This window comes from Tiliqua scincoides, chromosome 4, assembly GCF_035046505.1.
Source record: "Tiliqua scincoides isolate rTilSci1 chromosome 4, rTilSci1.hap2, whole genome shotgun sequence".
Lineage (NCBI taxonomy): Eukaryota > Metazoa > Chordata > Lepidosauria > Squamata > Scincidae > Tiliqua > Tiliqua scincoides.
The window spans coordinates 75,253,583-75,275,889 of NC_089824.1; the positions used below are offsets into that span (position 1 = coordinate 75,253,583).

A 22,307-nucleotide genomic window follows, 5' to 3' on the forward strand; every position below is an offset into this window, starting at 1 on the left:
AAAGGATTTGTCTTTATCCTCTGCTTCATGCCAAAATTGTTAACATCCCAGTTCAAAGCTTAGCTATGGTTTACTCAGAGGTCAGTTAAATCACTTCCTAATAAGAATGCTTATTACTGCAGGTGTAATAATAATAAAAAAACTTCAGAGTAACTGTAGTGGGATAGGAACTGTACCTGAAATTGCTTAGGGTTTGTAGAGCAACCTAGGCAGCATGCGAATGCTTTGTAAGGCATCTTTAAAATTAATTTTAACTTTTTGGTAAAGGGTGAAAACTCACCCAGTTCAGCAGATGTGCTTATTTAGAGCTTGAAAGAGAGGAATGCACATTACGAGGCTTCTTGTTCCCCAATCTCAATACCCTGCCATTTCAACATTTTTCTTTCCTTTGCTGGATGTCTACTTGCACCCTGCTCCAGAACTATAGCTTTCCCCTCCCATTGCAACAAGGGAGGAAATAGGATTGGTTGCTGAGTTTCTGGCTGCTATGCAATTGTTAAATATACAGGAGACTTGTCAGGACAACAGACAACAAAACAGCTGATAGATCTGCCTTCGACTGCCTAGTAGACCAACGTCTGGGGAGAGAATTCAATTTTCACAGTGCAGCACTGGAAACCATGTTCCACTTTGAAACTCCTTGCAGAGGATATGTTACGGTGCGGGTATGGTTTCCGCAGCAAGCAGCTGTCCGGCTGCACTCTCCACCTATCTCTCAAGGCCAAAGCGTAGGCACTCCCGGGAACAAAGATGACACACGGCAGAAGTCCTCCACCAAACGTCTCTTTACTATGTACAATATATACAGCAACAGTCCAATTAACACACAATTCACGGATCACACTGACGTAGCCTTTGGCACAAACTTCACTCTGCATCTCCCACAACCCAGCTTGCCCTGGCTGGAGTATATACTTGCCACGGCCAATCAGAGTGAACTAGAAAGTGCTTAGTCACTCTGATGGCACATGGGGTGACATACCTGGTGACAGTCACCTGGTATGCATCAGCAGATGTTGCATCATCTCTTCCCATGATGCTGTGCGCAGTCAGGCCAAGGCTTCAGGGCCTGATACTATCCAGCCTGCAAATTACCTGCAGGTCCGGGGATGATCCCTTAACAGGATAACTTGCACAGAGCTTGCACAGAGCAAGGAAGGACCTATTGCTCTTTCCTTCCATTCCTTGCAGAAGTTAAACATTTCTCTGCAGGACAGGCTGTGACAGAGCTGCATTAATAGACATACCTACCATACTGTGTATTCACTGTACATGTCTCTCTTGGACCTGACTTTGAAATCTGTTTTTGCTTTCCTTGCCCGCCAGTATGTTGATAGATGTATCTTAAAAGTCAACCAGCAGCCTGGCTTAGAATAATGCACCCATATCTCAGTCAAGTGACCCAGTTCTTCCATATCATCACAAAGATTTTAGTGCTTGGAGACAAAGTGGTGAGCCCATGGAAACAGAAAAAGGATGCCAATTAAGTAAATTAAAAACACTTTGGTCTTTTCAACTCCATTTCCCCACTCATTCCCTGCTTCTTCCATTAACACTCACTATTAAGTTCTTGTCTCTTCATCAGTTTGTTAAGGACGCCTTTCTACAACATTTTGAAAACAGGTATACAATCTCCACATCATCTTAGAAACACACCTAAGTCATTGTACCCGGCAGTCACTAGCTATCTCCTACTATTAATCTACTTTCCATTTGGAACCCACTATAAACAGGCAGTATGGATTAAGCCATGGTTGCCAACAGATTAATTCAAGGTTTCCAACAGTTTCTTCTGGGCCCACCATGCTATTTGTATTGAGACCTTCCTTGGCCTGGCAGCTGGTCATGCTACCACTCATCCCTCAACAACAGCTTCAACTCTCTTGCAGCCGTATGAATGTAGAGGGACATTGCCTTCTATTATATCAGACCTTTCTGGCTCTATGAATTAGCAAGAGGGTGCTGTTGATGCCTAGAAGAAATAACAAAATGAAGCTGCAAGATAACAAAAAAAAATGCAAGACAAGTATCATCCTGTGTTGATTGGGACACGTGATACAGAGTCAAAACATTCATAGAGTAAGCTTGGTCTCTTAGGCTGCAGTCCTACACACACTTTTCCTAGGAGTAAGTCCTTTAACACAATGAACCAAATCCTATGCAAATCCTGGACTTACTCAGAAGTAAGTCCCATCATAGTCAATGGGCCTTAATCCCAGGAAAGCATGGATAGGATTGTAGCCAATGAGACTTATTTCTGAGTGGACATGCTGGACTGTGGATTGTGCTGCCAATCTCACATACAGTGGTTGGAAGGATAAAGATACAGCATAACCCTGCCCTAGAGCTCTGAAAGAAGAGGGGAAAGGAATCTAAACAAAACAAATAAGCTAAAAGCTGATAGTAGTAGTATGGGGGTTATTGTAATAAAGGTGATCTCTTTACTTTCACAAGTCAAGAAGAATGTATGTTTCCAATGTATGATATGCTCAAATGGACAAAACTTTGCTGTATGACTAGTCTGGAGACACATGGTTGGATAAGCCAACTTTGACACCACAGAGAATTCCATATATACAATGGTTGGACATTGTTCATTAATTTGCTGTTGACAATCATACCCCTTCCTGTTGCCAGTTTGGCATTTTATTGCTGCCTACTAAGAACATAAGAACAGCCCCACTGGATCAGGCCACAGGCCCATCTAGTCCAGCTTCCTGTATCTCACAGCGGCCCACCAAATGCCCCAGGGAGCACACCAGATAACAAGAGACCTCATCCTGGTGCCCTCCCCTACATCTGGCATTCTGACTTAACCCATTCCTAAAATCAGGAGGTTGCGCATACACATCATGGCTTGTACCCCATAATGGATTTTTCCTCCAGAAACTCGTCCAATCCCCTTTTAAAGGCGTCTAGGCTAGACGCCAGCACCACATCCTGTGGCAAGGAGTTCCACAGACCGACCACGCGCTGAGTAAAGAAATATTTTCTTTTGTCTGTCCTAACCCGCCCAACACTCAATTTTAGTGGATGTCCCCTGGTTCTGGTATTATGTGAGAGTGTAAAGAGCATCTCCCTATCCACTCTGTCCATCCCCTGCATAATTTTGTATGTCTCAATCATGTCCCCCCTCAAGTGTCTCTTTTCTAGGCTGAAGAGGCCCAAACGCCGTAGCCTTTCCTCATAAGGAAGGTGCCCCAGCCCAGGAGCATAACACAGTGCCACATGAGAAATCAGGATAATCCATTGACTAATTGACTAATATCAGGAAGAATCATCAGTAGATGTCACAGTGTGATCAATCACAAGGTTATTCTGAATTATTGTGTTGTCAGAGCAGTTAGATGCCAAACAGAGCAACTGCTTAATTTAAATTCCTGCAGAAGCCTTGATAACAATGCATGTGATCAACATTGTTCATTATCTAACTGCCTGGAAAGGAAGAGAAGGAGGAAGAAAAAGGAAGTAACCACTTCAACCATCTCCACCTTCTATGTTTTTAAAAGCTGAATGTGTAAACTGTGTTTTAACTAAAAATGAGCATAAAAATCCTCTATGCACTTACATGGGAGTAAGCCCCATTAATCATACTGGGACTTACCGTAAACATGTATAGGATCATGGTATTTGGGAGCATACAAATGTCCAGATATATATACTGTAAATACATTATAGAATGTAATAGTAAACATTTACTATTTTACTATTACTCAGAGTAATAGTAAACAGCTCAGAGTTTTTCTTCACATTTCTATCCTTAATTTTTTTCTTTACAAAGAATAAAAAATGTCACAATGGGCTATATCTTAAGAACTTCTTCCATTTGTGCACGGGGGGAGGGTAGGGTTATTTTCACTGATTCCCTCCTTCCCTTCAAAACCCCCTCAGTTTGTTCCCAAGGAACGCTGAGGAGCCATTTGTGTGGATGGGACAGGAACACACCCTGAAAAGGGGAGGAAGGTTAGGCAAAAATTGCCTCTCTCCTTATGTACTAATGGAAGTTTTTCAGATGCCACCAATACCACTATATATTTTTCTTCCCTGTGAAGGCCCATGACATATATGGCACACATATGGTCATTCAATGTGAGTGATGATCAGTTGCCTCATGCACAAGAAATCCATATGCAGTTGAGAATATCAATCTTTGGATCAGAAATAGACCCAACAAACAGCTAATCTGGATAACAAGATGTCCAGACACTGTGAATATTCTTGCTATAATCTTAGTTACATTTATTAAAGTTTAACTGTCCTGAGGCTATTCAGTTGACCTTGGGGCACAACTGAAGAGAATGCTACCACAGCTGAGTCACTCTGAGCTCACACCTTTTCAAATAAGGAATGTTAAAAAGGGATCAGAAATTGTCCAATATTGTGGGATTTAGGGGGAGGTTTTTTAGATGGAACAATACCATCTCACAAGGGAACATTTGCTGCTACTCATACCTGCTAGGCCAGTAATCCCAACACATCAGCTATCTTTATCAACCAGGAAAGACAGGGGTTGAGTGTGCATATGGCTGATCCTACCATTCTCAAGGACCCTGTCCACAGATTCAGGATGTAATTAAACAACTTCTAACCTAAGAGGGTAAGCAACCAGGGTTGGGTGAGTCAGGTGCAGCTTGACTCAAGCCGAGTCACAAGTCTCCACCCACAACTCAACTCGGAAACAAGTCCTAACAGACAGACTTTCCAAGTTGCCCAGAGCAGTCACACATCTTTTTGACACACGTCAGGTATGGCTCCACAGAAAAAATATGGAGCTATAGCCTGGTTGTGTGTGTGAGAGAGTTCTCCTTTAATACTCCCATGATGTCCCATCCATCTGTAAACAAGGTGGGAGGGGGGTGGGATGGACTGCTTGAGAGGGGAGACAGAAATGGCAAGAGGGAGGAGAGTCATGTGCAGCAGTTTGGGAGGCTTACCAGTACAACCCAATCCTTTGCAGCTCTACTCAGAAGTAGTTCCATTTGCGCTGGTCATTCAATGAAGCTTCCTTCTCCCAAGTAGCAACAATCTACAAGAGCTATGCAGTTGGAAAGCCTCCCTCTGGCTTCCCCACTCCCTGGGCTTCTCCAGCCAATTCTAAGACAAGAATCCCCTTGGGCTCCTCCTCCTGTCCTCATCCAAAGAAAAAGTCAGGTTGCAATTATCATTGCTTCAGAGATGGAAAAGAGCCCATTCCTGCCTCCCCCTCTCCTGCTCAATGCAAAAGCTAAACATTAACCCTTCTCTGCTTGCTAGCTGGAATGTTCCTGCTGCTTGCCTGGTCTGAATGTTGGTCCCACGAGGTCTTTCATGCTGCAAAAAAAAAAGGAAGTAAGCACACCCTAACACAGACTCCAGCCTACATGTGTGCAAAATCAGTGCTGAGTCAAGTGGCCTCAGAATTGAGTCAATGCCCAAATCAATGGCGCAGCTGACTCGAGTGTGCATGAGCCTGCAAAAACATGTTTTTACGACTTGGACTTGAGTCACCTGACTCAGGTTCCCATCCCTAAAAGCAACCACCAAAGGTATACTAACCATGGCACCCAAGCCAGAAATGATGCCAATGATTTGAAGTGCCAAGATGCAACAGCCCCCTAAACATCCAAAATAACTCTGTTGGGTGACTCCGTGCAGACATAAAGCATATGACTTAATTGCCACTGCCAGCATCACCATGGAGTTGACTTTAAAAGGACTTCTGACCTTTATTTCTGTATTTATTTATAGGAGTTGCTCCTACATGAGACTTTCCAGCAGCTGATATTTTAAGATCTTGTCTGCCATTTTGTTAGCCTTTAGTTTCCAGATGAAGCCCAGCCTGTTGCAACAGCCATTTATTTCTCCCCCCCCCTTGCTTTGTTGTCTCACATGCCAATTTCTAGACAGTAAAGACCTGCCCCTGAAGGAGCAGGTCCACAGCTTGGGGGTTCACCTGGACTTGCAGCTGCTCCTGGATTCCCAGGTGGCGGCTGTGGCTAGGGGGGCCTTCGCTCAGTTTTGGCTGGTGCGCCAGCTGCGGCCATACTTGGATCGTGCAGACCTGGTACGGTGATCCATGCCACGGTGACATCGAGGTTAGAATGCACTCTATGTGGGGCTGCCCTTGAAGACGGTTCGGAAACTGCAACTAGTGCAGAATGTGGCGGCCCGTGTAGTTACCGGAGGTAGGCGCGGTTTGACTCTGTCAGTCTGCTTCTCCAGCGGCTGCATTGGCTGCCCATTCGTTTCTGGGCCCAATTCAAAGTGCTGGTTTTGACCTTTAAAGCCCTATACTGCTCTGGGCCAAGGTATCTTAGAGATCGCCTACTCCTGTACAATCCGGCTCGTCCTCTGAGGTCATCAGAGAAGGCCTTTTTACAAGTGCCGCCGCCTAGGGAGGTACGTGGGGCGGCGGCAAGAAATAGGGCCTTCTCAGTAAGTGACACCAACGCTATGGAATTCCCTTCCCCTCGACTTAAGAATGGCTCCCTCTCTTGAGACTTTTTGGCGAGACCTGAAGACCCTTCTGTTAAACAAGCCTTCTGAGTTCTCGGCCTTTTTAACATCTTTTCAACATCTTTTAATATTTTTTACAGGCTTGATTCTTTTATGGTTTGCTGCTCTATGCTCTTTTTACCTGACTACTTTTTATCTGACTACTGTTTTTATGATATGTGTTAATATGCTTTTATCTGTTTTTAAATTATGTTTTTAATCTGTTGTAAACTGCCTTGAGTCCCTTCGGGGAGAAAGGTGGGGTAAAAATAAAATTATTATTATTATTATTATTAAAGTTCCTTAGGAGAGAAACCTGCTCTCACCTTCTCTATAAGTACATAGATGGTACAATAATGTGTGTTCATCAGTTAGTCTAATTTGGTTAATTTTTGCATTTTAGAGGTGTAATAACTGATCAACTGCTTTTATGAGTCTAATCATTTATTGTAATTTTTGTTTGGCTGCTGTGTATTTTGGTCTACTATACTGTATTTTCACAATGTCTTTTGGTGTTAAACATTTTGATTGCACTTTGCAGACAGGAAACATACCTGTTTTTAAAATAAGTAGTTTCAAAGTGTTAACACTGAAAGAAAGCCTCAGCTGCAGTCTCATTTTATGTTGGGTAAAAACAGTTAATAGGACAAGAATGATCAGCTGTATGTATTACACCCCCTTCTCATATCTCACTTCATATTTTTTGCTTTTACATTCTCAGAAATTGCTGACCAGGAATCTTCACACTGGGATCTGACAGAAATTAAGGATGCAAAACTCTGATACTATTTAGGTTTAGACTTCTTAGGTTTACTATTTTAGTCAATCTGATAGTTTCATTTTATCTACTGTAATTCAGTTTCATATTTACAATATGCCACTCAGGCTCAGACTAGCAAAATCACATGCAGAAATTAGCATTTCCCATGGTATAACTGCATGCTTGGATGCCAAGCCCCATGTTGGTTCCCTTATCCGTGAGACATTCATGAGTTTTTTGCCATGGAAGATCCAAGTACCTCTTTTTTCTACTTTTTCACTTCTTATTCTGTGATTTTGGAGCCTTCCAGGTACATTTTAAATACATGGTCATAAAACTCATATGGTTTTTGATACTGTTTTCCTTGTGAACATGTACATTAAAAGAAATGAAAATCAGACACACATTTTAGTTTACAGCGCCTAAAAGTACACAAAACTACATTCTACATCTAACATGCAAAGGATTCTTAGTACTGTATACCCAGAAACAAATAGAAATTGAATTCCAATTCTGTAGAACAAGACAATATATTAATAAAGTAAAAAAGACACTATCCTGAAGCCATTTATTCAAGGATGAAGCGTGTTTTACATAAAAATATTCTGGCATTATGTAGGGCGAGGTTGCCAACCTACATATGCAGTACAATCCCACTAACACTTATTTATTAAACATCACATTGCTTAACTTACAGCTTTCAACACATAAGCCTTTTACGCTATGTTGGAAAACAAAAGAGGCAATCATTCAGGGTGAGGTAGCTGGAAACTTGCTTGCAATAATAAAGCCAGTTTAATAATTAAACTGAAAAGTAGCAGCAACTGAGAATGTAGGGTAAATGTTTGGGTGGTGATGATACATTGGTTTAGCACAGAAGGTCAAGTAGAGAAATAGGTGGGGGGGGGATTTTATACAAATGTATGTAAAACAATTTAGAAGTGGGAAGGTTTTCCTTGAACCCCTTTTACATCCCAGAACAGCAAGGCTTACTGAAGGCCACTATATTGTTGACAGAAAACACAAATATGCAGAAATCTCTAAACACACACCAAGACTGTCCAAAGGCAGTGCTTCCTGCCCCCCTCCAAAGTGAGATTCCACAGTGAGATTCCGCAGTAATCTAACATGGATGAAAATCTCACTTTCCAAAAGTATTTAAGTGTGCTGCCATTGAATGGAGACTTTTGGGGTGTGAGCTAAAATAAACCTAGTACCTCACTTAAAATATTTCTGAATTTTGAAGTCCTAGCAGCCTAATTTTCCCCGTCATTAAAATTGAGGTGGTAATTGATGGTTGTCCAACCCTTGGCAGCACAAAACACAGGAAGAAAAAGTCAGGAGAGGGAATAATAAATATTAGAGATTAATGAACACTTGCCAGAGCCCCAAAACCCACATATTTTGGCTAGTTGCTTCAATGGAAGAACCATGTATATGCACACTCTTTACATGCAGGGAATCTGCTCCCTTTGTTTATATGAGTGGGCAGTTTGCATACTGTCTCTGAATCAGAGACAAAAAAATATTCTAGTTCATCATTAAGCTTATTTTGGTTAATTTTTACATTTTAGAGGTGTAATACCCAATCTATTGCTTTTATGATTCTAATCATTTATTGTAATTTTTAGTTTGGCTGCTGCGTATTATACTACGTATATTTTTACAATGCTTTTCTGTGTTAAACATGTTGAGTGTACTTTGCAGACAATTTTTATCATTTGGAAAGGTTTGTCCTATCAGTCTGTAGTGGTATATCTATATATCGTTACTAAAAACCACTCACCACTACGTGTGAAAAACATATTTCAAGAGTATTTCAAAAATAAGACAAATGTTCTAGTAAGTGTTCAGAGTGAATCTGACTGGTTTATACCAACTTTACTGCTAGGTTTAAGGCAGTGAAAAACCATGTAGCTTGTTTTTTCCTAAAAATCTTTACCTTATTTTTCCTCAGTTTTGAAGGACAGGTCTTCTATCAAGCTCAGTGTCAGGAATTTTCAATACAAACATAAAAGGAAAATGTAGTTCAGTGTTTTATCAATTTTATCATGGTAATAGCTAAAACATAGTTTCAAGTCTTTTGTTCATTTGGCATTTTCTTAACATAATCTTTCTTCAACACCTGTCCATAAAACATAACTAGGTGGACAGAAATTTAGAACAGCAGATAAAAATAAAACCAGTCACTTCTAGAATAAAATGGCAACAAGATTTTACAGGGTGTTTTATCAACAGAGAAGAAATATATGAACTATGATAATGTAAGAGTGTCCTACTCTGAAGAAATGAAGTTAAATAACATAAATTTCATTTTGAAGGCACCTTGGAGGATTCTCCTCTAAATAATAGTTATAAATGATAAGCTCAGTAAATATAATCTGATGTTTTAAGCCAATGGTTCCCAAAGTCCACCTTGGATTTTGGGAACCCTGTAATTATTTGCAGGGGAGGGGAAGGGGCAGCAGCAACACAATAGGACAATTGTGCTGCTGCTGGGGAGGGAAGGGTTTTTTAGACTTACTTGGGGGTCGCTATGTCTCTTCAGAGGGTCTAGGGAAGCTGTGACCCCCTCTGCAGCCTTCCCAGCAGCTTCAAATTGCTGGGGGCGGGGGGAACCACTTGCTGTTTTTGTTTTGAAACGGAAGTGGGTTTAAAAAAATAATAAAAACAGCAGTTTGAAGCTGCCAGGAGGGCTGCAGAGGGGGTCACAGGCTCTCCAGAGCCTCTGGAGAGCCATAGCAGCCCCCAGGTAAATGGAAAAAACCCTTCCCTCCCCAGCAGCAGCATGATTATCCCAACTGCTTTGCTGCTGATTTCCAGTTCAGAAACCACTGTTTTAAGCATTCTGACAGCCCAGAGCCCAGACAACACAAAAGATGAGAAGAGCGGAACAAAATAGGGTCGCTTGCAGTTTGGGCCAACTTTCCATCACTATTTTGATATATACACATTTGTGTTCAGGCATATTCTTTGGTTACATTCCACGCTTTATACAAAGACACAACAGGATTCAGCAGTAACTTTGTAAACAGAACCTCAGGTTAAAGCTGAGCTGGTGGAGATACAGAAAATGGATACATGGTATGGATCTTGTACTGAGGGAGAGAAGTAATGTACACTAGCTACCAAAGTAGCTGTGGACAGAACTGTGGAATTCTGAAAATGCCAGGACAATCTAGATGGTCCAGAAAGCGTTATAGATCCTGCAGTTCTGATTGGAAGTGGTTATCTGTTGGTCTACTGGTTATTCAAAGTTCCCTGTAAGAGCTTTCACTGGATTTAACCAAGGACCACTGGTCAGTAGCATTAAGAATGCACATTTTCCAAGAGAGAAAAATAAAGGGGAGAAGCAAAGCCAGTGAAAGGTATTTGTTGGTTGTGGTTGCTGCTGAGATTTGAGAGGCACTGTTGCCAGAAACTGCAGAAGATACAAAGACCGGAGAGGGACTTATGACTGATAATCACTGAAGAAGTTGGGAAAGAACGCTTAAAGAAGCCTTCCCTGAAGCCATTCCTGAACAAGGGACTAATCCGCTAGGCACCAACTATTCAGTGTCATCTTTGGGTGGTGACGGAGCAGGAACATGAGTGTTCCGAGGTGAGTGGTGCAAGATTAGGGAAGAGATTCCAGAGTCCTGGAGTCTGCCTGAGATCTGGAGCCAGCCTGCTTTTCAGGGAAGCTTCTCAGTGCTGGAATGTGACGAATAGAGACAGCAAAGTATCTCTTCCTACCTAAATTGTTTAGGGAATTTATCACAAGATCTGATTTTTGAGAGTTGGTATTAAAATAACCTTATAAGCAACAGGACATGCAAGCAAAAAATGCAACCTGCTTTATTTTTTATAAATAAAGTTTGTTTTGTTAGTGCAATTTAATATTGGGTTGTACAATCACTCCTATGCCCAATCTGATGAAAGGTTTTTACTTCTGTATATGGGGGCAGTCAACCAATTTGTAAAGAAGTCCATATGGGAGAAGATTTGTAGAAATGTCTCCCTTATAAGAAGAAATTTCCTTATACATGATAAAAGCAGGTGAAATTTTAGATTCTCCTCCTGATGTTATTCAAGGAATGGTATGAGGGGACACATTCTGCCTGACCTGGCTGTTTAACTCATCCCCATCTTGCACAGACATAAATAAATACAATGACAATGCCACTGTTAAGATTACATTATTCCAGCTAGGTAATAGTGCTTCTTTTTTTTTTTTTCTAAGGCAAGACAATAGAAGTCCTTATAAAACATATGTCTTGTTATATCCATAAACGGTAAAATCCCAGTACTACTGTAAGGCATGTAAATACGGAACCTGAAAAAAATAAGGGGGAAGGGGGACAAAGTACACACTCTGTTAGATCTTAAATCATTCAAATACACAAGTTGACAGAGAAATATTAAAATGTTTCAAAATACAGCCTCGATTCTGACTCCAGTTATGCACCATTAGACAAAATGGAAATCAAGGGGGGAATCTGAATGCTTGTGGAATCACAGCCAATGATCTGCGTTTCCAGTCAATCATTTTGGGCAAGGGGGCTGCCACCAAACTATAGCAGAGATGGTAGTGGGAGAAGAAAGGCACATTAAAATGGAAATCTATCACTGCTTAAAAAAAAATGAATGGATTATCATAGTCTCTCATTCCAAGATTGTTATTACCGGAAGTGTGAAAAACATAAATTCATTGTATTCGAATTGCTTTACACATAATGTACCTTAAACATACTAATTAAAATACTTAAACCGTAAACATACAAATAAAGAATGCTGGATATTTATGATGCCATATAATTTAAAGCAAGCAGAGCCACAAGAGATTGAGAGTATTTCACAGTGTTTTCCACTCACTTTTCTGGAGACACTCTGTCAGCAAAAGGTGTCAATGTTCAGATACCAATCATAGTAGTCTTCATATTCCAATGCATATGCATCCATTACATAATTAGTAATTCTTGGCAGCCAACCAGAAGTCATTCACTGCATTTGATGCAATGAATATTAAACATATGCATAGCAGACAAGACAGTTGACTAAGCACTTGCACTGAGATGGAATGCCTTACCTGCTAAATACTTAATGTTGTCAAGTTTGTGCGATTCAAGCCGTGTTTTGAGACCAGCAACTTCTGTGTCTATTTTCCTGTCTGTCTGTGTTACAGCTCGATCTTGCTGTGCATGCTTTGAAAAGGAGAAGCAAGCAGAATTTCAATAAACTTTTCCATGGGCATAAAATCTAAAAAGCAATATTGGAATTTCTTATATAGTACAGATTTCTTCTGATAATTAGCAGTGCAAATTACTATTAGCTGTGCTAATTGTTTTTCTAGTGTTTTATAACATACATGGGCTTGCAAATTCTTCAACTTTGCATCCAGCTGTTTCTGAATAGCCAAAACAACGGAATCACCAAAAACAAGCCTAACTGGGCATCTTTTCTCACAAGTACTGTTCCCACATGCATAAGCAGTCTTATATTACAAACTTGGGGAAGTGAGAAAAGGTGCATGGCAGAATTAAATAGCAGTTTTGCATCCTCTTCTGTGACTCAAGAGAAAGTACATTTTCCAGGTAAACAACAGAATGACCCTCAGATTATCAGTAGAATTAGTAAGAATTGTCAACACTGAACGTAAGTATAATCCTTAAGTCGTTCTTCACTTGTGCCTCAAAACATGGCTACTCTGCCAGGATCTTCTACAGATTTCAAAAGAAACATTTAATATATTCTTAAGTACCTACTCTTCCAGTAAGTAATGAGCAAGCTAAAATATGACCTGAGAAAAACTCATTTACAAGAAAAGGGACAACACTAGGAAGCAGTTGGAAGAAAAAACAAAAGTCCTAAAGAAACTGGGGATGGACGGACTGTGAAATAAAAGAACACACTTAAGTTGCTTAATAATCTAAGGACAATGAATTATTACAGCACAACATGGCTTAAGACACTGTTCACATTTCAGTTGTTCAACAGGTATTTCTAAATGTTGTTCTGTCTTGAAAAGAATTGCTTTTCTGAATCTTGTTTAGATCTGGCAGTTGAAAATGGATTAAAACTGCAGCTAGTCCAGCAGAAAGGGACAGCTAGTAAGGGCTCATAGAAAGTACTACCCTTGATTGGAGGCTCTTCACCAGACTGGACAAAGCCCTCAAAAATCTATCAGTCATCATTCATACTGCCAATGCAGACACATGTCAATCTGGGAAGTTAAAATACACATTTACATGCATACACTTCAGTAAACTTCTTGAGGTAAGAAAAGAGGAAAATCTTTTTCCCCCTGCTATGAGATATTCTAAAACAGACACTGTTACAAAGAGGTCAGCCTTTAAAAAGGCACCATATTCACATAATTCATGATATTGAACTTTAAATGTCATTCCCATTAATGAAGGGTGGGTGATTCTGCATAACTGTTACAGAGAGGACAATTATCCTAATCAGATGAAAGGTTCTTACCAACTCCACTATTTCTGTTCTCATTTTCAGCAGTTTTCTCTCATTAAGTGAATACTGGAAAATAGAGAGAATTATTACCTCCAGCCTTGCATTTTCACTTTTTATTAACACAGTTGTCAGTGGAATAATTTCTGGATTTAAATATTCTATTACTTTGTGTTAACCAGGAGTTAAGCATGGTATTTTTGATAACTTGCTAAGATTTAAAAATGAAATACTTCTAACTCAGAATAGAACCATGAAGGCCATTCAATATCTCAAGAGATTGCTTTTTTGATTATGTTTGCTGTGAAGTTTCTGTAGGATACTGGAGAACAAATTTGCTTCTTAATGAGTGTATATATGGACAGAAAACAACCATTTCATTCAGTACTATAAAGGACATAGCATTCTGAAGTGAGCAGCCTTTAAACATATTTCATGTTTTGTAAGAAATGAATGCACTTTAATTATTACTAATACCACCTAATACTACAAAACCATCGCCACAGATTATGTCTGAAAACAAAATAAGAAAGCTCATACCACAAAGAACACTTCTGTCCAAACTACACACTGTGGCATGATAATGCTTCAAATAATCTCTAGAGAGAAACATACATACCAATTCTTTTACTCTGCTCTTCTCCAGGTTGAAATCGAGCTTGCTGTCTGTAGAAACTTTGGCAACTTCATCCTGGAGAAAAGTTGTACAAAATCCTGAAACAGAATTTCTGTAGTCTACCCTGACATTTCATACGTGAAGCAATACTATATTAAATGCCTTCCCCTACTATCTGCATTGATTACAATAAATTTCAGAAGCTGGAAAAGCTTTCAGTCACAACAAATGTTTTCTTAACTGAAGTGTCTCCAGTCTGAAAAAGTAACACCAAACCAAGTGAAAGCATGTCCTAGGTACACTATTCTCAAAAGCTGAGATCATATGCACAACTCTACATACAGCTACCCTTATTCATAAAGCTATACTTTTAAACACAACCAAAGAAAGGTCATGCAACTTAAAACTACTGTACATAGATTAGTTGCTGTAATTCAGAGAAACTCAACACACACACGATGAAATTATTCCACACTTTCAATAACCATTTTAAATTCTTCGTGGAAACACCTATTTACTCACAGCAGCTATAAATACTTCAGCTCAGTAAGAGATCATATTTTAGCATAACACCACAGCGCAAATTCTGAGAACTCGCAATACTACCATACAAGCTACTCACAGGACAAAGCAGGTTATATGTTTCAATTAGAAGTTTAAGCAGCATAACTTTATACTTTGAACTATTTTTTCACCAATACTTTTGTAATAAAGATTACAGGGGAAGGTCAGTATTGCTTCTATGTTCAAATTCATCATATTTGGGGCACTGGGAAGAAATTGTCCCCACACCTGGCAATTTCAAAGGAGGACTTTTTTGGCTTGCTTGCAGGAGTCTTCCAGGTTGGGTTTGCCTTATTAAATGACCTATATGTGTTGCCCTTGAGACAATTGTAGTATTTGTTGCCACTGAGTACTTTTCTCTTGCAAATGACTATGGTCAACCTTGTATTCTGTTCATTAAATGGTTCCTGTCAGGGTTCCACAAATTTGTACCTCTCCCTTCTCTAGCAAGCATGATGAGCTCTAGCCCTCCTGTTCCATGTGGAGTTTGGGGACAGGGGGATCATCCCTGAGCTTCCAAGACAGATCAAGACGTGTAAATGGAGCCAAGTTCTTTCCTCATATGAGTATCTGCAACAGATTCTGTCCAGAAGTAATGATGAAGGTATACATACAGCAAGAACTTTACTACAAGAAAGAAAAAGTTTTGCATACCAAATGCAAAAGGCAATGGTTGAATACCTCAGCAACAGACCATTGTTGTACATGTGCATCAAGAGTGCCGCAGAAGAAAAAAACCCTGTGTCTAGACCCTGGATTCTTTTTTGTTGTGAGATGGTGCTCTTTGCCAGATTAAAGCCCAATCCTGAGCTCTGTGCTGCGGCTCCGTGCCGCAGCAGACTGTCACAGACATGCCGTTTGCTAGCCTCACTGCTGGGTTCCCACTCGTGCTAGCCCAACACTGGCCAGTGCTGGGCTAGTGCGGGGCGGTTGCCCAACCTCCACGGCTCGGTGGTCTCCTGGACCACAGCACTGTAAGCAGGGGCGGAGAGGAGGCATTCCAGGGAGGGGGGGAGGCCGGGAGGGGGTGGAGAGAGGGTGGGGGAGGGAGATGGGTCCTCAGAGCTCTGCTCCGCAGGATCCAAGGCACTCGTGGAAGGCTCAGCACCCTACACGAGCGCCTTTACTTTACCGCCGACCTTAGTGAGTAGCCCCATTTGCAGGGCTGCTTACCTTACCCGGGGAAGGGAATGAAAGTTCCCTTCTCCCGAGGCACCTCCTGCGGTAGCCCGGGGCGTGCAGGATCCGGCGGCACCCCGGGAAGCTCAGGATTGGGTTGCCCGTGGATAGATGGTTGGCACCATCACCACTGACACTGCTAATTACGTGCTTCTTTATTAGCAATTACCAACAAGACTACATTTGTATTCTTAAAACACTTTCTTACAGAAAGTCTACAAAACAATCTGGCTAACTAGTATTTTATGTCCAGTATTATTTTATTCAGGAAAAACAAATTCTTACCATTACTTGCTTTTTTAGCTGCTGAAGTTCAAGCTTTATTTTCTTTGAATAATAAAAAAAAAGGATGTTACATAATTACAGAAGACAAAATAAATAAACATATCCCAAATTTAAGCCACAATTAACCAGCTTGCATTAGGGAACTACACATGAACTCTACAGAACATTCTCTGTAGTTTTACTGCCGCATCTTCCAAAATTGACAATTCAACAGCTATTTGATTTGTTGGGTGAGGGAAGAGCTCTGGTTGTGCATGTTTCACCCTTACATGTGCATAAATAGCCTCTCTAGGTAATACAACCAGCATGGATTGTTTAATATATTAAAACCACCAGATAAGCAAACAGAACTGTACCTTTCACTTGAACATCTTTTTTTTTAGATTCAGAGAAAATAAAAACATCACACATTCAGAATATTATTAGAAAGCTACCATCCAATATTAAGTTTGAAATATATCAAGTATTGGCCACATAGCCACACCATTTCTCACACTCACATCTACAAACATTAGTATATTTTAATCTAAGCCCATGTTCAAGGGAGTCAAGTGCTATTCACGGAATGGAAAGAAGCACCGGCCTGGGATGGGGTGGGACGAACAGAGGAGGCCTATGCCCTGTGCTGGGCTCGGAAGCCTGATATGGGGCTTCTCCAATCTGCGCTAGCAATGTAGCTGGTGCAGACATGAGAAAACCAATAGCAGTGGCTGGGGCTGTAGTCGGGGAAAGAGGGTGAATGTCCTCCCCCGAAGGATACCTCTGGCGGCTTCCCTGGCCCCATGGGATACAGTGGCCACCATTTTGGTACAGCTACAACCTGCAGTGCTGGGAAGCTTAGGATTGGGCTGACTGATACACTAAGCCTCAGCAAGAAGGGTCATGGTCTGGCAAGATGCCCTTTTTGGTTAATCTGATATCACAGATGGGCTGAGGAAGTGAGTGCTGAAAAACTTTGGAGACATTACTAACGGAATTTTAACAACAATGAGTTGTTCCAGTACATACATGTTGCCTACTTACCAAGAACTTTTGAATAATGTTATGCTGGGTTCAAAAAATTGAGGAGTTCCAAAGCTGCTTAACTGAAGGCAATACAGGGAACACTTGCACTTTATATATGCAGTGAGGAAGAGAAAGGAAGAAGCCTTCCCATCACAGTAACAACTCACTATTATTGTTTGTTTTTCCTAGATAGCAAGTGCACTTAAATTGTACCAGCTGTGTCCAAGTGAAGAGCATAAGTATGTGAAAACTGATACTTATGTTCACATGGCCTACCAAAGTTCCACTGAATTCAAACAAGGCATATTTCACTTTGTATTAGATAAAATTCCTATTAGATTCAAAAACCATTTCCATACACTGCTTTTGGTTGCTTTTACTGTTACCTTGTCTCTTTCAGATATACAAAAATTCAAGCCAAAATGTTTGATAAAAGGCATGCAGCAAAGCCAGACTCCAAATATTAACATAGCAGCCAAAATCTTTTGCTCTGCTTAAATATACAAGTAGAAGAGAACAGATTCACTATTTTCTACAGGCACAATAAGCAACAGCTGTTTCCAATGAATAACACCCTCCCCCCCCCCCCGAACATAAACAGAATTGCCTCTACCTCATTTTCTGCCCGGAGAGCTGAAAATTCACTCTTCTCCAAAATAATCATATCTTTCTTCACGACACCAATACGCGACATTATCTGCTGAAGGGCAATTTCCTTTAAAAAAAATTTTAAAAACTATTTCAGTCCAACAATACCGGCTTTATTCAAGCATTCTTTGTACCTGTGAGAGTAACACCTATTATTTTAAACTGATTGACAGCTTGCTCCTCAAGTATGGGTGCAGCACCTGCACACAGAGGAAACCTGTTGGGATCAAAAAGTCTCCTCCCACGACTGCCAACTTCCATGGTGCACAAAAAGGGCTGGATGGAGACATTGGTCAGTTGATAAGTAAAAGATTTCATGGTCAAGCAGCATCTTGACCATATTGCACCAGATACTAGACTTTGTCAGCAAAACTTCTTTCCAAGTATGTATGTTTAGGGTTAAGGTACAAAACTCAACTCATATCTACAAAAAAGGATCTTCTTTGTACACTTCTACAAAATCTAACATACTTTCCCACCTATGTGCATGAAAAAAGGTGGTAGCATCATACATGTGATGATGGCATTATTCCAAACACAAGATTCCAAAAAATACTGGTAATCAGTCTCTGCTAATTACTTGTTCCTCACAACATTCATGCAGAGAGAGAGAGAGAGAGATACCACACACAGACCCTCTTTATCCACAAAGGTTCTGTTCCTGGACCCCTTGTGGATACCAAATACCGTATGATATCAAATCACACAAATGTCAGGGTCCACTGAATTCTAAACATGTCCAGAGCTGTTCTGAGGCCTCCAAAAACATTGAAAGGTGACTTCTTGTTTCGCATTCCGACGCTTTCGGAGGCCTCAGAAAGGCCCCTTGAAATGGGAAATCACCTTCCGACACTTTTTGGAACCTCAGAAAGATCTCCAGAGATCCTAGAAGGCATTTCTGGTTGTAGGTAGAAAACTGGAAGCACCCTTCTAGGACCACCAGAGACATTCTGAGGCCCGTTGAGGTTGTGCACAGCCTCCATGGGCCTCAGCAGAGCCTCTGGAGGCTTTAGGTTGGGCTGAGGGTCATGGGGACCCTCGTTGAGCCTCAGCCTGTATATATATATATTACACACACACAAGGCAAGAATGTGGCCTAAGAAGAGAGATATCAGTAAATCATTAAGAATGCACTGATCCTATATACTCATGGGACAATTAGTAAACAACAGAGCCAATTACATTACTTCCAAACTGACAAAGGAAACAATTTTTCTCATCATCTGTACTGCAACACATATTCATTATTCATTGCTTAATATTAAATAATCACTCTGTATCTAACCTGTTGTACTTTCGTGACCATATCCTTGTATATCATATCCATGTTACTGTTCGTGATGTTCATTAAAGCAGTCACTGTGATCTCGGATTGCTGAGTAGTGAATCCTAGAACAATACAGAACACTACAAAATTCAGCAACTTCTATGCTTGGACAAAACACTTGCCATATGTGATTCATATACAACATGGCGCAACAAAAAATGCTGGAATATAAAAAAGATAACATATGATATTCATAGAAACAAAGCCTGCCTTTGCAATTCTTTACATAATTGCTTGCAGATAAGAAATGTTCCATCTCCTCCATTTAAATCATCACTGCTGTATTCAGAACTCCAAACAATTAGATAGAGCTCTGGTTTTTAAGCCCATATTACATGCTGCACAAATCTGTCTATTTCAATAGATAAATTTCATTATGCAGAAGTCTTACAGAGAAATTCTTCCTGCAGGCTACATTTAACAAAATTACTTATGTTAAAAGAACAGAGATGGCTAGAAAGCAAAAAAAATCAGGACTTTGGAAAGGAAAAGTGTTAATGAACTTAGCAGACCTTTAATTCAATGATAGCCAATATTTGTTTTAAAAGGAAGTAGAGCTATTGTATTTATGATTATAAAAATTAGTAATTCTGTACAAACACACAAAAACTCATGCACTAATACATAAAAAGGTTCACTGAAGATGCAAAGAATACAAACAGAACAAAAAACATTTACTCATGTCCAAATATCAACACATATAGGGAAAAAAGTTACCATTTTCTTCCAGAAGACACACAAAGGCATGAGTATCAAAATAAAGTTTTTTACTTCCTGAAGGGGAAAAACTTCCCTTGCCATTTAAAAACTGTAGAGGTGATGCATCTAAAAAGGGAAACATATAGAAATAAATGTCAACATAAAGCAACGGTATTGTGAAATATGTAACAGATGAATCCTTCCAATTTTACAACCCTAAATCAGTATAATATTACTCTTTCTACTCAGTGCCATCACTTTCACCAGAAAAGGGAAAAGAAAGTTCATAGTCAGACCCAGCTTAAAACATCTAGGATGGGTTTGTAAGTCCTATTGCCACAATGACTAAAGGCCAAATTAGATGTGAACACATTATCCTAGAATGCTTCCAACAGGAGAAAAACTGTGGTCAGAACAAGGATGCATGGGAAGGTCCACTCTTTCTCCTTCCGCATGACATTTAAAAGGTAAAAATAGCCTCGAGAACACCATTTTTTAAAAGTTGCCCTTTCTGGAGGATTTTCAGTTTTAAAACAGCAAAGGGAGCAGTGAACTTCTCCATGTGTCCCAGCCCTAACTGTGTATATGATAAGTGCAGTTAGAATACTGTATATGCAATATTGGAAAACTACAGATATTCAGTCGATTGAAGAACGGTGATAAAAGTTATGGACTTTGCAGAAATGGATAAACTTATGATCTTACTTAAAGAGAAATCAACAGAAAATTTAATGAAGAACTGGAGAACAATTATGGACTTTCTTCATGAGAGAGAGAAAACAATGAATTAATGAGCTGCAGATTTCTAGATTAGACTGAAAGGGGTTCAGAATAGAGAACATTAATCTAAAATAATTTGAGATGGAACACATACTGAGAAGATAAACGCAGCTGCTGGAGATACACTGTATATGTGGGTGGGAATCTAGATTATCAAGATACAAAGTTGTAAGAAATTATAACATTCAATTTGCTTGTCCTACATTATTAGAGGTATCTTTTGTATTTTTTAATGTATCTGTAGTGCTTTTTTCTTTTCTTTTTTCTCTTTCATTGTGCTTTTTCTGGGTTTTTTTATTATTATAAATTTTTTTTTTTTTTTTAAGTGGAGCTTCTGCTTGGATGGCACATGTTTGCATGCACTTCTGGTCTGGCCTCAAAGTTAAAACCCTATGCACACTTATTAAAGAGTAGCTTCTGCTGGAGTCATGGGTACCTGCTTCTGAGTAAACACTGGATCAAGCTGCAAAGCAATTCAAGTTCCCTTGTGCACACCAGTAGAAGGCTTTTCATGATGAACATTTTACTTTGATCCTCCTGGTCATCCTAAGCAGACATCACATTAAAGAACATGCACTTTAAAAACAGCATTATTGGGAGCCCAATCCTACAGGCATGTCTACTCAGAAGCAAGTCCTATCATGGTCAATGGGGTTTACTCCCAGGAAAGTGTGAACAGGACTGCAGCCTCATAGGCATGACTACTCAGAAGCAAGTCCTATTATGGTCAATGGGGATGGCTCCCAGGGAAGTGTGCACAATATTGCAGCCAGAGAGCCCAATCCTATGCATGACTACTCAGAAGCAAGTCCCACTACAGTCAATGGAGCTTACTCCCAGGAAAGCGTGCACAGGACTGCAGCCACAGACCCCACCGCCTCCCACTTGCTCCCTGGACAGCGTGGGCGCAGAGCCGTCCCGCCGCACCTGGCTCTTCGATGGCCCCACAGCGGCTCACGTCCAGGCTCAGGAAACGGGCACTCCCGCGGCACGAGGAGGCGCGAGCCGCTGCACCGGCGATGCTGGGAGTTGACCAGCGAGCGCCACCGGCTCCGACCGCCGCGAAGGAGGCCGCCAGCTTCCCGTCTCCTAGGCAACGGCGGGAGCGGGGCGAGCAGAAGACGGCGCTGCGCCAGGCGCGGGTGGGGAGGGCGCCCGGCCCCCGCCCCTTCCCCCCGCTCACTGCCCCGGCGCCGCTTGTGGCTCCACGCGTGAGCATCCCCCCTTCACCACCGCTCGTGGCTGGGCAGCATCACCCAACAGCTTCGTCTCTACGGCAGCAGGTCCGTTTCCCCTCCGGCCGCCTCGCCTGGTTCCGGCACACAAACGTTCCGCTTCACTGCGCATGCGCACCCAGAAAAGGCGGCCTCTGGAGCACAGGCTTTGCAGGTCACAAAGAAAGGGGAGGCCTTGTGGGAAGGGCGAAGCACTATCATGGGCGCTTCTCCATTGGGGGGCTTTCAGGGGAACAGTGCAGTGGTTCTCAGGCTTCTGAACACCGGGACCCACCTTGAGGGTGATGG

General features: G+C 41.0%; 1 protein-coding gene across 1 annotated transcript; it reads right to left on the minus strand.

Moving 5' to 3' along the window:
- Window positions 1–9,843: 9,843 nt before the first annotated feature.
- On the minus strand, window positions 9,844–22,071 carry MCUR1 (mitochondrial calcium uniporter regulator 1). The gene is made up of 9 exons (XM_066625242.1): window positions 21,712–22,071; window positions 20,023–20,130; window positions 19,264–19,367; window positions 17,944–18,045; window positions 16,326–16,367; window positions 14,301–14,372; window positions 13,697–13,750; window positions 12,303–12,417; window positions 9,844–11,549 (listed from the first exon to the last, which is right to left on the minus strand). Exons 1-9 carry the CDS (start codon window positions 22,001–22,003, stop codon window positions 11,494–11,496), a joined length of 945 nt encoding a protein of 314 aa, XP_066481339.1. The 5' UTR covers window positions 22,004–22,071; the 3' UTR covers window positions 9,844–11,493.
- Window positions 22,072–22,307: the final 236 nt, after the last annotated feature.

Excerpts from the sequence above, each read along its gene's own strand:
- MCUR1 (XM_066625242.1), bottom strand. The coding sequence starts at position 22,003 with ATGCTCACGCGTGGAGCCACAAGCGGCGCCGGGGCAGTGAGCGGGGGG. Across the intron at positions 19,368-20,022 it reads GTGTCTTCTGGAAGAAAATG|GATTCACTACTCAGCAATCC; the intron begins GTAACTTTTTTC and ends GTATTGTTCTAG. Across the intron at positions 11,550-12,302 it reads CAACATTAAGTATTTAGCAG|GTTCCGTATTTACATGCCTT; the intron begins GTAAGGCATTCC and ends TATTTTTTTCAG.